At 46.2% G+C, this 14,283-nt stretch overlaps 1 protein-coding gene across 1 annotated transcript in view; it reads right to left on the reverse strand.

The window, feature by feature from the left end:
* hth (homothorax) overlaps positions 1-14,283 on the reverse strand; it is a 330,111-nt gene that overhangs the window by 239,648 nt on the left and 76,180 nt on the right. Inside the window, exon 7 of the mRNA XM_066743762.1 lies at positions 2,224-2,353. Coding sequence (XP_066599859.1) covers positions 2,224-2,353 — 130 coding nt within the window. The remainder of the gene's footprint in view (positions 1-2,223; positions 2,354-14,283) is intronic.

Here is a 14,283-nt window from a genome sequence, read left to right on the forward strand (position 1 = left end):
GAGGAACGTGTTTGTCCTAGCTCCAACGATTGCACCACGGTTTGTATAAATGCTCCGACCGAGGTCTTCCCACCTGTCAGACTGTGTCGTGTTGCCGGGAAAAAAGAGTCAATCGCATGAAAAAGCTGCTTAATTTCGCGATATCGCTAGAATCGTACTTATATGAGCTGCGCGCGAGACGCGTACATTTGCCGAGCTTAATCGAGGGTTATTTCGAGCACGACTTTTGCTGCACGAAGAAATTTCGATTTTAAACGCGATAGGATGAAGCAAATGGGCTGGGCCGCGTGAAGGGATTGTGACAAATGCAAGTGTCGACGTGCGTCATTAACTGGTGATGGAATAAAAATGCTCGAATCAAGGCTCAAAGCGTCATTGTCCTTTCGTCGGGAGAGAGGGCCAAAACGAATGAGCAACCAGATCATATCTGCCGCAAACAAGTTGGCGCATTAATGAGGCCACGAGACCGGAGGGAAAGAGAAATAATCGGACTATATCGATAGAAGAAAATTCTCTCGACCAAGGAGAAATATCTAGCCAAGGGTTCCCTGATAACATCTCTCTCGCCGAGCTATTAGAGAACCTTCTGCGTGTACCGAGCAAAAACCCTCCTCTATCCCCCCTTTTGCTAATTTCATTCTCACTTTCAACACTGATTTTTCTTCAGTCCAGAGTAATATCTACCAATTTCATATACGCAGAGTAGTATTACAGAAAACTGGGAGGAAGAATTCTGTAATTGAGAATTGACGCGAGGTTAGCGTGTCACTGGTAGCCTTATTCGTCGTCCAACGATCGATTCAACAATCTCCCAGAGCTCAATGGTCCCTCCCTGACCTCTTGAAAAACTTTATTAAAATATATGATACGCATGTGCAGGTTATTAGATTCTGTATTATTATTTTAATTAAACAAATATCTTTGCATGGAATAACTTTAATAGCAACGCAGCGAGAGAGAGAGAGAGAGAGATGATGCCTTTGGGATTATTAGAATTCGCCAACAGAGATAAGTTATAACGTAGCAATGCAGCAACATTTCAAAAGCCGTTCATTTTTCATCTTTATTCATTCTGTTCGTTTCTCTGCGAGCCGATGTTACGCCGGCGTTTGATTGTTATTGATCAGCCGTTTTGTTGGCGAAGCCATGTACACGCATGCACTTCTGTATATATATGGAACAGGATCTAGCGTGGATGTGGATGTGGATGAGCGTGCGTGCGTGCGTGCGTGCGTGCGCGGTCAGAATGGTCCGGCACGCCACGCCACGCCGCGCCAAGCCACGCCACACCACGCTACGCCATGCCATACCACGCAGCTCTATAATGTTGGCACGACAGAACGAATATAGAGACGGCGGACCTTAATGAATCTTTATGGGATGGTGCCGTGAACTTGTATTCCCTCCGGTGACTGACTGAACTCGACCGCGCGCGAACCATTGGCGCGCGAGCGAGCGAGCGAGCACCACGAATTATTCCTATCCATTACCATTAACATCTACGCGCTAACGACGTACCAGCAGGCCTCCCGCTTCCGCCCGCGAATAAATTTATCAAGGAAACTCTGGCTGATACGATTGATTCGCGCCGAAAGCGCTTTCGGCTTTCACGATTGGCAAGAATTGATGGATCACGTGGAAGCGAGGACGCGTGGGAATTCATCGAGGATCCAAGTTGACGAGGTTCATTGAATTACGGACTGGAAATTGGAGAGACGCGATTTTATCGCTGATGCAGGGGGAAATTTTCAATAGTCGCGCGCGGAGAAAGGAAGCAGGAGTTTGTCCATTGGAAAGATCGAAATGCAGCGAGGCCGTTCTACGCCAATGGGACTGACCGCTCATTAGGCTGGCGTTGCCGGGACTGATGGTGTTGACGTGAGCGTCGGTGTTCGTAAAATTTGAAGGGCGTGCAGAAGGTCCGTGGGGTCCCGTTCGTTCGCATCTTGATTGTCATCAACTCCTTGTTCGTCGCGTGATATTGTCATTAGCCCCCGGGACCCCAGCCAGCCACGCATTCGAGCGAGACAAGACCTACTTTCGCCCTACATCGACCCGTTGGCGCCGATCGATTCGAAATTCCTCTCCTTTTACTATTTATATGTATATGTATACACATTGTACACCTTCCTCTACACGCTGCACCGATCAAACCTTCTATATATAAGCATGCCAATTGATTCTGTTATCGAAAATATAAATATATATATATATAGGACTTACCAGGATCCGATGAGTCCAGACTCGTGGGTGCCTGCTGGCTGAGGGGTCCAGGAGTGCCTCCACTTCCTGGACTGCGGGCGTCGTCGTTGCCACCCGCACCAGGGTACGATAGAGACGAAGAAGGTGGCCTCTGCAAAAATCAATTCAAACGAGATTCTTTAAAATTGTTCCCTCAAATTTGTTCTTACTAAAAATATCCTATGACGCTGACGGGGATGGATCAGGACTGGATGGCAATCTGGCGTTGGGATCAAATTGAAGGATGAACCTCGGGCTACCGAGGCATTTAATCATTTCGCTACCGTAAATTCAGTTTAACCTTATAAACGTCAAAGATATGTTGTACCAGGCCAGAAAGCAATTGACCTTGAGACAAGCAGCATGTTCAACACGATCCGCGGACGAAGCTCCGATGTTTAAGATTTTCGTTGCGCGTGTCGCGCTGCAGGGTGTGCCTTGAATTCGTTTGGGAGGCCAGTTTGTCTCGGGTGTACACTCTACGACTCTTTCCTATATATGTATATAGTATATATCGCGTACAGTCGCCAACGGCCATTGATGAGAGTACGTCTGTCGATTTCGATCTCGATTAAAGGCAGAGCACACGTAGCTCTCTCAGCGAAAATGCCGTCCGCATAAATGATTGCGGGACGCGACCGTCTTACGAATCAACGGATTCCCCGGGCCCTCAGCACACGCCTGCCATTCTACGTATCTATAATAACACGCAATTACTCATTCCACGAACGAGCCTCTCCACGACCGTGTACTGATAATTTTACACATATTATATTCGCGAAATCCCCCCCCCCCCCCCATCCAACTCTCTGTCTCTCTCTCTCCTCCGGTATATATATCCACACTTACATTTATTACAGTCGATGGCAAAAATAATCACCTATAATTCGACACGCTAACAATTAACGTTCTTCCAACGGCAATTGCTGAAAGACGCTTTTGCATCGCGCTGTATTAATAAGTTACGACGTGGAGTACGCCGTGCAGTGCAATAACAGAGACCGCACACTGATCTAACTCAATACTCGACACTTTCGAGTCCTCGAGCTTCAATGACCGTGCGCGAGTGGTTTACTGCGTTATATAGGAGCGCGAAGAGAGCGTCATAGTCTCAATGATTCCAAATTGCAATCGTACCAGAGGGACCGAGATCCGGAATAAAATAAGCTAAATGGTCGAATGGATCATTCGGATATCAGGCAGTTGGTTGCAGTTGTTGAAGAATCGAGGCATTTTTTGGGGGAAGAGAAGTTGGACGATTTGACTGTGAAATTTGGTGGGTTTTGTAATTTGGCACAACAAATTTGACGATACCGCCGAGAGAGATGGTATAGCTGGTGTATCGCGTCTAAGCGGACAACAATGAGTGACAGCTACTCCCACGCGCTGTCACAGGCGTCATCTTCGCGATAATGTCCTGGCTCTCCCTAAGCGCTACCCACACTGGCGCAGAAATGGTTACACGGTCAAACCTACATATACGAACCCTTCAACATTCACATACGCGCGGGCCATCATCTATATATATATATATATATATATATAGCCAAGGGAGTCTGTCACACCTCTCGTGAAATTTCGTTTGCCCATTATAAATAATAACAGGAATTAAATCGAGTTTACAATTAAATTTATATTCATCATAGTTTTTGCTGATGCTTCTTCGGCAAAGCAGTGGGATAAAAAATATGAGATGGATGCGCACTTCCTGTCAGCAGAGAAATCAATCAAAGAATGGAATTCCTAGGGTCCAGAATTGCAGTTACCGGTTTGCCCGGGGCATGCAGGGTCTCTAGATCGCACGCACAAGTAAGTACAAGAGCGGTAACAAGTAAGGGGAGAGGGGGAGGGGGGAGGGACATTAATAATGCATCGACTGTCGCCGGTCTGCTTCCTACTGGCACCCAGCACGAAGCCAGAACGAGCGCTCTCCGAGAGAGTATAAGTGAGCCAGCGAGAGGGAGAGAGAGAGAAAGAGAGAGGGTGGGGGGAGATGGACATCTCATCGTGCGACCAATCGAGAAATACAATTTCGGCAGATTCGCTCCGCTACAACTCGCTCGAATTTATTACAAGGTAGTCTTAACAAATACAGCAGCGAGACGTATTAATCCGAACAAAGCGCCGTAACCCTTGAAAGAATGGCTGGATGTGTAATAGGAACGTTGATATTTTTTGTCGCTACTGTGTGGTTTATTCGAGAGAGTAGTAAGAATTATTACATCGAAACATATATCCGAGTCTTTGTTATCCTCTGACAATAAGGTAGTCTACCGCAGAAACACACGGAGAGTGCGGCGAAAGGTCAGAGGTGAGCATTGCAAATCGATAAATATTTGATACAGGTAGCTGCAGCTAGCGGCAGCTGCAGTATATATACGTGTACCGACTCTATTTGCGATAGGCCTCCGCGACTGACGTCACTTCCTACTCAAGGCTGAATAGCCATTTTTTAAGTGGTCAGTATAGGGTCCACCGCGTGACTTGTGTCGATGCAATGATAAACGGTTCACGTGTCGACGAGCTCTCCTTCCGTCTTGCTTCCTCCTCTCTTTCATCTCGCGTGGAATCCCTCCCCTCCTCACCCCTCGATCTTTCTTTTTTTCATATCGACCTCCTCCTCGCAAGTCTACGAGCGACGCTTCTTAAAGCATATAATTCGACAAACCGGATGTCTGGTCTGCCCCTTAAATATAAATCAACTACCCGCATCTCGTATTCCACCATATCCCCCCCCCCCCCCGCTTCACATTCCCACTGCAACTTTCCTCCAACTCTCTTCCTTCCAAATTTGCAAGGAAAGTACTCTCTTTTCATCGGCGTATATCTCGAGTCTCCGTGAAAAAAATCTCGAGGATTGAAAGCCATCCGTTCGATCAGATACAACGTCGAGCACAGCCACCGCTTCTCTCCCGTGACCGGTATTAAAGCTATCTTCGGATCTGTTCGCATCTTAATTTATCTTCCAGAGATTTATCGCGTGTAGCTGTCAACACCGCGGTGGAATCTTAAAAGAAAATTCATGCCTTCGGTTGGCGTTTCGCAATTGCGGACCAATTCGGAGTTAAGTGGGCGAGTTTAGCAACTCCTAGTCTCCTTTCTCGAAGCTGATCTCGCAGCTCGCTGTTGCTTTAATCGTCACTGGCGTGAGCCATTGTACCCACGGTATTAATTGGTCGTCGTAACACGACGCCATATAATTATGTAATTAGTGGCCGGGCATTAGTCTCGTCGACTGGTTTATGGCCGAGATACGTAAATCTTGGCAATTAATTTATCGGTGCTTGGGAAGAGAGGCGAAAGAGCGAGAGAGATGAAATAGAGAAAGGAGGGGGTGGGGAGGGATAGAGCGAACTACGGATGCGCGGAACCACGTTGCGAGCGTGCCTGCTGCTATAGCGGCTTAGCAGAGAGAGAGAGAGAGAGAGAGAGAGAGGCGCGAAGGAAGCTAAAAAAAAAAGAGTTCTTCTAGGAGTAGCGTGCAGTCTTGAATTTCTCGGCAATACCAAGGAGGCGCGAGCTAGCGTCCAGGTATCATAAATTACGATTTATTGTAGAGTTATGGCGCCTCCGCTCGACGGATTATCTTACTGTTATATCAGCGGACTACAATTATATCAGGAGCATCGGTTTACATTTTACTCTTAATAGAATTCTTAACAGTGCGTTGCGGTAGAGCAAAGACCAACCGGATACTGGTATCCAGAAATTTCAACAGCAATAAGGGTCGACTGGTCCGGAAGACCTCCGATCCTTTCCAAATCGACTTGTTCCTAGTTAACCGGACAATAAACATTTGTCCATATTTATTCGCGCAAGAACCTCCGAGGTTTTTCCTTAACAAGCCTCGCACCTGATTCGGTAAGGAGAGAAAAAATGGACAGTGTCGTATAAGCGAGAAAGATTTATGACGGCTGTATATACAGAGAAAAAAGGAAGAATATAGTGTTTAACAGCATCTCTGACTTTTTCTTTCGTTTCTGGTGTTTTCCTATGATGCTTCCGTTGCCACGTATCTCTTAAGCACAGCGAGAGGGGTTCCCGAACGAGCAGTAAATATGGAATCCGGCTATTTGGCGTGTTGTCAATAAAATCCAGAGTCCAGATTCGTGCTGTTGCTTTTACGACGCCTACCGCGTCCATCGTCTCTGCAACCATTTCCATTGGCGCGGCTAACTCGTACCGTTTCACCAAAACATCGCTAAGCCACAGCAAAATATACTCCCACTTTTCTCTAAAGGCACCACAAGATCTTCGATAAATTTATTTCGAGCCGAGGCAAAAATTGAATATAATCAAAATACGGATAAATCTAAATTGGATGTCGTTTTTATGGCATACGCCTGGAAATTTATTGGAGAAAAATGGAAATCCTACGCCAGTGAAATCGCCACCGAGGACCTGATTTAGGAGCGCTTCCAATGCTACGTGCTACTCCAATAAACTACGCATCCACATTTTTCCCAATGAGCATACTGCCTCACGCACGTCTATGCTGAATAATTCAAGAAATTAGACCTATTTGCGACACTTTTCATTATCGTATCAATAAAACGTTCGAGCGTGTCTGATTTATCGACGCTGAGATTGATCTTATGGGTCCAACGACACCATAAATCTTTGATATTATTCAGTGCTGACAAATTACATTCGAACGTAATTCTCGGCCCACGTAATGACCGGTCGGATAACGCGTTACGGTACCCACGCCTAGGTTTTACCTACGCGCATTAAGATAGTCCACACGTTCCAGTGACAAAAAGAACGTGCGAATATGAGTTAGTGCGATGAGCGTTGCGCCAATTACGTATCGACGGTGTTCCCCCAAGCAATTTCGCCAGTTCCTGCGCATGTGCCGAGCGATACGTGTGTATTAGTACCACCTCGAATGTTTTCTAATCGTTGTACACGTTGTGAAAAAATTGCACGAGTGATAAAAAAGCAATGAGTTCAATTTGCTGGAGAAATGTTTGTTTTCGCTTATCGAAGGAAAGCGAGTTTCTCGAACAAAGGGAGAATGTTTGGAAAGGAGAATACGAAGTCTGGTGAGAGTGAAGTTTTGGAGAGGCAAAAGGGTACGAGGGAAGGATGAGGAGCACTCGACCAGCTGATGGATCTAATCAACATTCCTCCCTAATCACGATAGCCCCTTTCCTCCTGCCTTATATTCTTTTAGCTTTCGTCCAACTCGGTCACGATCAAAGATTTGCTGCCGCGTACACCCCCTCTCTCCCCCCTCCCACCGTCTTTCGCACGCTAATTTTCGCTCAACATTCGTTCGTTTAATTTATCCACTGGATAAATTAAACTCCCAAAAAATGCTAAAAAAAAGCGTCGCTTCGAGGTTCGAGTTCGCATCGCTATATTATTATTACATACAGTGAGAAGAGGGAATAAAAACATAAAGAGAGAATATTTAGTAAAAATTCGAACGGTCCCGCTTCAATTTTCGAGAGTGGCTTCGAATTGATAGGATGGAGGAGTTGGACGTTTTAGCAGGTAAAGCGAAGCGATGTGGGGGCGGGGAGTGGAAAGCGATAATTCGGCTATCGGAGGTGAAATATGTAAAAGATGAGAAAGCGGCGTTTGGTGTGGCTGTGCCTGCCTGCCTGCCTGCCTGTATGTATGTGTGTAAGTGAGCGAGGTTGGGGTATATCCAATACGCATTAGTTGGTATCTCGTGGTGGACACTAGACGGAGGAAGGAGGAGGGTGGGGGAGGGCTCTGTAGCAGATATAAGAGGGGAGACGGTGACCTCGATCCTTCTGCAGGGTTGCACGACGTAACGTCTATGCTTGCAACCCGAGCACCACCGATAACGCCACCAGTCCAGGGCCTCGGCTCATATCTGCTTCCATGGTCACGGCGTTCCTCGGCTAATTGGTTTCCCGTGTTGCCTCCTCTCCCTCGGGATAAGGCCTCCATATCTTTTTCAGTCCTTCTCTCAACCCGATTCAATTTCAAGCCTCCGTGCTTCTTCTCCCTCCTAACCTTCTCTCACTCGTATTTTCCCAAGAAAGATGCAAAGTTCAAACTCCGCGGGAACGTTGAACTTTAGCAACCTCGACAACAATAAAATTTATCTGCTGACTACAAAGTCTTTTACGTGCAAATCGTTATACTGCCTTCGATAATATTCATTAGGAAATTAATAGGGAGAGAGAGAGAGAGTGAGATTAGTTGAAATGGAATCTATTTTCATTTGCTTCTCTTTAATTCAACGAGATTCGTGATGCACGAATAGATGTTTATGGTATTTGCGAAAGAGAAGGGGGAAAGCGATTGTTCGAAGGGCAAATCGAGCAACGCGTGTACGCACGGCAAACGAGGGCAAAAGAACGTTAACGATTGGCAAGAGGCAACGCATCTTATCGCGAACTGCAATCGCATTAGCGCGGACAGTGGCGCCCAGCAAGCTACCCCTCACTCCAGCTCTGCGCGTTCATTAGCGAAAAATAATCGAGGCCCGGCAAGCCTCGTCCGGGAGACCGGTCATTAACGAGCTTTTCATATTACCAAACGAGGGAAAATGTATAATTAAAATGTATATAATAAAAATACAGCCAACCGACCTCGTTTACGCTCCTAACTATTACGAATCCCTGATTTTCTCGAAAAAAATAAACAAACAAACGCTCGACGAGTGTTACAAATTAATAGCCGGAGATTTAGTCGCAAGAATAGAGCGTCGAATCGCTCAATTTGCACAGAATGGATATCCCTGAGGTTTATGACAGAACGCCGCACCACCCACGTACATATATATATACTATATACCAGCTCTCGTCCCTTTCATCGAGGGTGGCTGCAAGATTTGACGGAGCGATAAGACGAATTGGGGCCCGTGACAGTCGGTTCGCCTTCTGTCAGTCAGCTTGTCCATGCTTCGATATAGACACATAATATACTATATTGTCCCTGGCAGACTCGCGTCGAACCGTCGATCACGCAGGAAGCCACGGTGCGGCGCCCTCTTCTTGGAATATGGAATCCATAAAACACATCCATATTTAAAGACGAGATAGAACGTTGGATGGAGAGAAATGGAAATTGGCGCGAAGGCCAATCGCGAGTAAAGCGAAAAAGCTCTCGCTCGTAATAAATATTGCAGAGCAGCTGACTGTGGCTCCGGCGATAGGACCAGGAGGAATGGCAGCGGTCCCAGGAGTCGAGAGAGTACCGCTAAATCAATTCTAAGGCGTGTCACGTGCCTTGACAGTTTTTTTTTCTACCAGTACCCTCCTGGAGAAGAGGAATGCGCGTACACCGAGGCTGCAGAGCGAGAAGAGATTTCGCGAGGCTCGGATGGACTTCCGGGAAAAATCGGGATATCTCGCAGGTGAAGCAGCAGCAGAAGCGTATATGTACCGATAATTGGAGCAATAACTCGCGTGACGAGCTGCGGTCGTCGTTATAAGCGGACTGACGCGTTATCAGCACCAAAACAACGCAATTAGAGGAGTTCTCTCGCCGAGATACACTGGTCGGCATATTCGACCATGTGTTCCGTTATCAGCGCGCAGAGCCACGCATAATGAGACGTAACCGTACTTGGAGAACGCCTCGCTAATAATAACGCACGTAATTGAAGCAGCATCTCCTGAGGGAGGTGGGGGGGGGGGGGGGAGAGAAGCGCCAACTCCACTTTAAAATCCACTTTAAAATCAACTGCAGCATCCACGCTAGCTGTATTAACGTTAATGCTAATTTATAGCATCTTCGCGCATCTCCAAACCACTTAATCCCACGAGTCTAATGAAAGCAACGCGCCAGGCTTAAGCGACCCGATCGAAGCCCGCGCGCACCGCCGTTTGATGGACTTTCAATTTGACGAAAATTTGTCAGTCTCCTTTATACCCTGCATCTTTGACTTTGATGGATGCAAGTTCCGAGACAAAGCTGATGCTCGCAGGCCAAATGGTAAAACATGTTAATCGAGCGTTCGTTACTCGTTGTAGCTATACATGCAGTCGCGGTTGAAGTAAAGTGGATTTAGCCGTGGAATGGATTTTGTTCGTTAGAGAGGTATGTGCGGCTGGGGGGAGGGGGGGGGGGGACTGTTGTTGAGAGCGGGGAGAGACGAAGAACGGTAGTTGGATAGCGTGGCGAATGAGTGGAGGTAGCAAAACGCGATCTGGCCGCGGAACGAAGCGTTCGCGATGAGGAAGTTTCGCGATCGAGGAACCGATTGGATGGAGTAAAGGCGGTAGCCGATGAGCCGCGGGCAGAAAGCAGAAGGCAGAAGCCACGGTCGTTAGGAGGAAATGCTTTTTAAGAAGGGAGTGTCGGTTCTCGCTCGCCTCCTGTCCTTACGTCTTTCCTTTGAAACACGCAACGAGCCTCGCATGCCACTATATGATTATACCCGGCTCACCACACGCCGCGCAATTCTCGGCTTGACCTAAACGCCGCTATCTCGAAAAAGCCCAATTACTCTCGTAATTTATATCGTCTTATTATGCACAGCCATAATTCGCCAATTAAACCTCCCACAATTATAACTATATACATATTTTATTAATTTTACCCCATCCCCCTCTCTTTGTCCATGTGATATAATTTATTTCCTGAGCATACTATTCGAAACACGACCAAGAAGAGGCTTTGGGGGATTTTTCACGTTTGGCGTTGGACGCTTTCATGCCTCTTATATTTATAGCTCTGCGAATGGGTTGTTCTCTATTACAACAACGAAGAAAGAAAAGTCAAACTATACTCTCGCAGTAAAATAGGCTTGGTTAAAATGCAAAGCGATTCGAAGGCTCGTAGTACACTGGCTTTGATTAATCCCAGCATGACACTTCTTGAATACTTCCGGTCTCCTCTTGGCATCTTAATACTTAATAAATCACTGGGGCGGTAATTGAGGCGCGTGTAATTGATTGCAGCGTTCGGGTGCGTGGTCGGCGTAGGTGTAAAACTCTAGGAAGCGTCTGCTGTATGTTTCGTCTGGAAAAAAGATGGAAATATTGACTGCGGCGTCAGGGCGGAACACGCTCACCAATCGGAATGTCGTAACTGCCAATCGGATGAGAGGAAAGTGATGGTTTATCGTGGCCATTGCAAGGTCGATCGCTCGTTCTATGCACGCGTATCGAGTGAATATATTTTGGCGCGAAAGGCACAGCTTTGTGACAAATCACGCCTATTGGAGCGAGGCGCGCGTATATACATATATATATATATATATATATATATATATACTATCTTAATCGGCGGGAGAGGAAAGGAAAATGTGTTACGAGGACGGGATGAGGCAAATGTCATGTGAATGGGTCACGTATGGTCATCCATTTGTGGTTTGGGTGGATGGTGGGGGGTCTGCATGATTCGCGCGCGGGAAATCTTTACTCCAAACTCTTTTTCTAGTCCCTGTGTCGGATGGTTGGTCGATTCCGGCTGGCACGAGTATCGTTATTATGCCCTCTTACGCTTTACGAGAGCAGGCAGGCCACCCGACGCCGTATAATTATCATATTACGATTATGTTTATGGTCCGGCATGGCCCTAATTAAATGTCTATCTTCCTCCTCCTCGACCCGCCTGGTAGCTACTTCGTGTTTACAACCGCGTAAACCCACACGCTTCCAAGCTTTTCTACCCACTCCAACTTTCTCGCACTGACCTAACTTCACTTTTCAAACATCGAATTACCACTGTTTACAATTTTACGCCTTCTCTCGCGTACCCCGAGACACGCAGCCTTCGATTTAGCGGGATGATCGTAACGATTTCGTTATAGGTGCTGATTTTACAATATTTTTGCAGCATATCGTTAAAGCTGGAATAAAAAAACACACGCGAAGAAGGTCAGCATGATCGAGCTGGAAAGCACTTGGCGTGGATTGCTGCGGATCGAAGCAATGTCGCGCGTATAACAATATCGGAAAGAGCCATTGACTCCGGAACTGTGGGGACATTTGCCGTTCGAGCATCGTGATTTCCACGTGGAAATGTGAGTCGAGCAACTTTACGAAACTAGACTCTTCTTCTTCTATAAAGATTTTACTGTTTTTACGGCGGTTATTATAGTACAATAACATGTCGAAACATCGAGGTTGACATGCAAGGTCCGCGTTAATCAGGAGATCGGATACCTCGAGGAAAATAACAGGGAGCAATTTGTTGCTGCTTCGAGACATAAAAGAAGAAGAAAGAATGACTAGAAATAACACGAGCAGCAATTATTGCGAAATCCAATAATAATCGCACTGGCCGCACGGTCTGAAGCTGTAAAATCCACACGACGATGGTTATCGCGCTGAGCAAACGCTCGGCTGATAAACTGCAGAGTTTATTGCTGCTTCACCATGCGGGAGATATTTTATTATATTATGCTCGTTGAATTCGTCATTGTACGGGAGAACGGCTTTGAGTTTAACTTTCACAAATCTTAGCGAATCGGGTATGAATAAGAATATACGTCAATAACGATTCAGACAGGATGAGTCGTAACATAAATTTACTTTTAGTTCGATTCGTGGTATCTTTTCTTTCCTTTTCTCATTGGATTTATTAAAGGAGAGTATAATATATATATATACGTAGAAAGGCGATGGGATACCGTTAAGGTGGAATTCTCGAGGTTTAAAAATGAGCTTATGCGAAATGCGAATTGAAGCGAGACGCGTACACGACGCGAGAGGATGCGTAACCCAGTGACCGCGGGGCGAGGCGACAACGAGCGAGCAGCCGAGATAGAATTGGGGGACGCGCGCGTAGACGGTTGGCCGGATGTGTCGAGTGATGTACTTCCGGTTATTGAGCGCCGTCTGAAGGTTGAAGCGAGTTTTGCTCCCTCGCAGACTCCTGGCCGGCACCTGGGCCTCGGATAGCACGGAAACACGTTTCCTCGTGCTGGCCCTGATTAAACAATCCACGACTCTTCGACATCTGCTCTCATCGCACCTCTTCTCTCTCTCTCTCTCTCTCTCTCTCTCTCTCTCTCTCTCTCTCTCTCTACGAAAGCCAACGAGAGCTCCCCGAACAACCGGCATACCTTGCAATTAAAAAAGATAACATACCGAGCATTTGCACAATTAGCCACGATAACTTGCCAACTGGGTACGCGATGACATTATAATTTCCATTCCAGGATTTTTATCTTAATATATCGTACATGCTTTTCTTCATTTTTTTCCTTCTCCTTTTTTTAATTAATTTACTATCGTCTTTTTCCGAGATCATGACCAAGCGATGCCTCAAAGTTAACTGTTAACCGACACGCACGCCAGGTAGCTTGAATGGTTTATAATTGTGGCATTGTAGATAGAGTATGCGATACCTCGCGGTGATGTTATTATTTCTGGTAAACGCCGCCAATCGAACCTCGAGTCGCACGGTAGATTTCCACGAGAAATTCGTTTATGAACGTCGCGGAAAGGCATTCTCGCTTAGGTAGACGATAGGAATCAGAGTAAACCGGTAAGCCGCTCAACAGAATCTTTATCGTCCAGCAAATAGAATCCCGCATATCGCCTCAAACTGCTTCTGGCTTCAGCTGGTTCAATTTTTATACTCCTCGTCCTTAATGATCAATCGAGAGATATAACTATGCTATACCTACCTCTTTAATTGAATATCTGCATAAAGAAAATATTCCCACGCAGTAAACAAGAATTCTTGCCACTAATGAAAACTTTGTGCCTCTCGCTTTTCATTATATATGAACAAAGACTTCTAAGTGATAGCTTTTTTTTTACACGTTGTTGATAGGTGGGTTGTTTCTAAAATTGGGATGAATTTTGTAGATCGTTAAAATTGTGATTGTCGGGAAGGTGGGCAGTCCAATTAAGAGCAGTGTCAGAGCGTGACCGTCACGTTGCGTTACGTAATTTGAAATCACGCGCGTTGCGTGTACAACGTGTTCTAAAATGAGATATTTTTTTTTTTTGCCGAAACTCATTTTCCAGGAGAGCCGACAGAACCAGACGTAAGAAGAGACTTCAGTGGCCATATCGTTTCAAGCTCAGCGTTTTTCCTGTTAAAAACACTTGTCCTCCCGCCCCCTTTTTCTCCTTCTTAATATACCAAGACCCTAGA

This window comes from Prorops nasuta, unplaced genomic scaffold (assembly GCF_024137725.1).
Source record: "Prorops nasuta isolate Cenicafe-Biocafe unplaced genomic scaffold, Cenicafe_Pnas_1.2 PNAS00002, whole genome shotgun sequence".
Classification (NCBI taxonomy): Eukaryota; Metazoa; Arthropoda; class Insecta; order Hymenoptera; family Bethylidae; genus Prorops; species Prorops nasuta.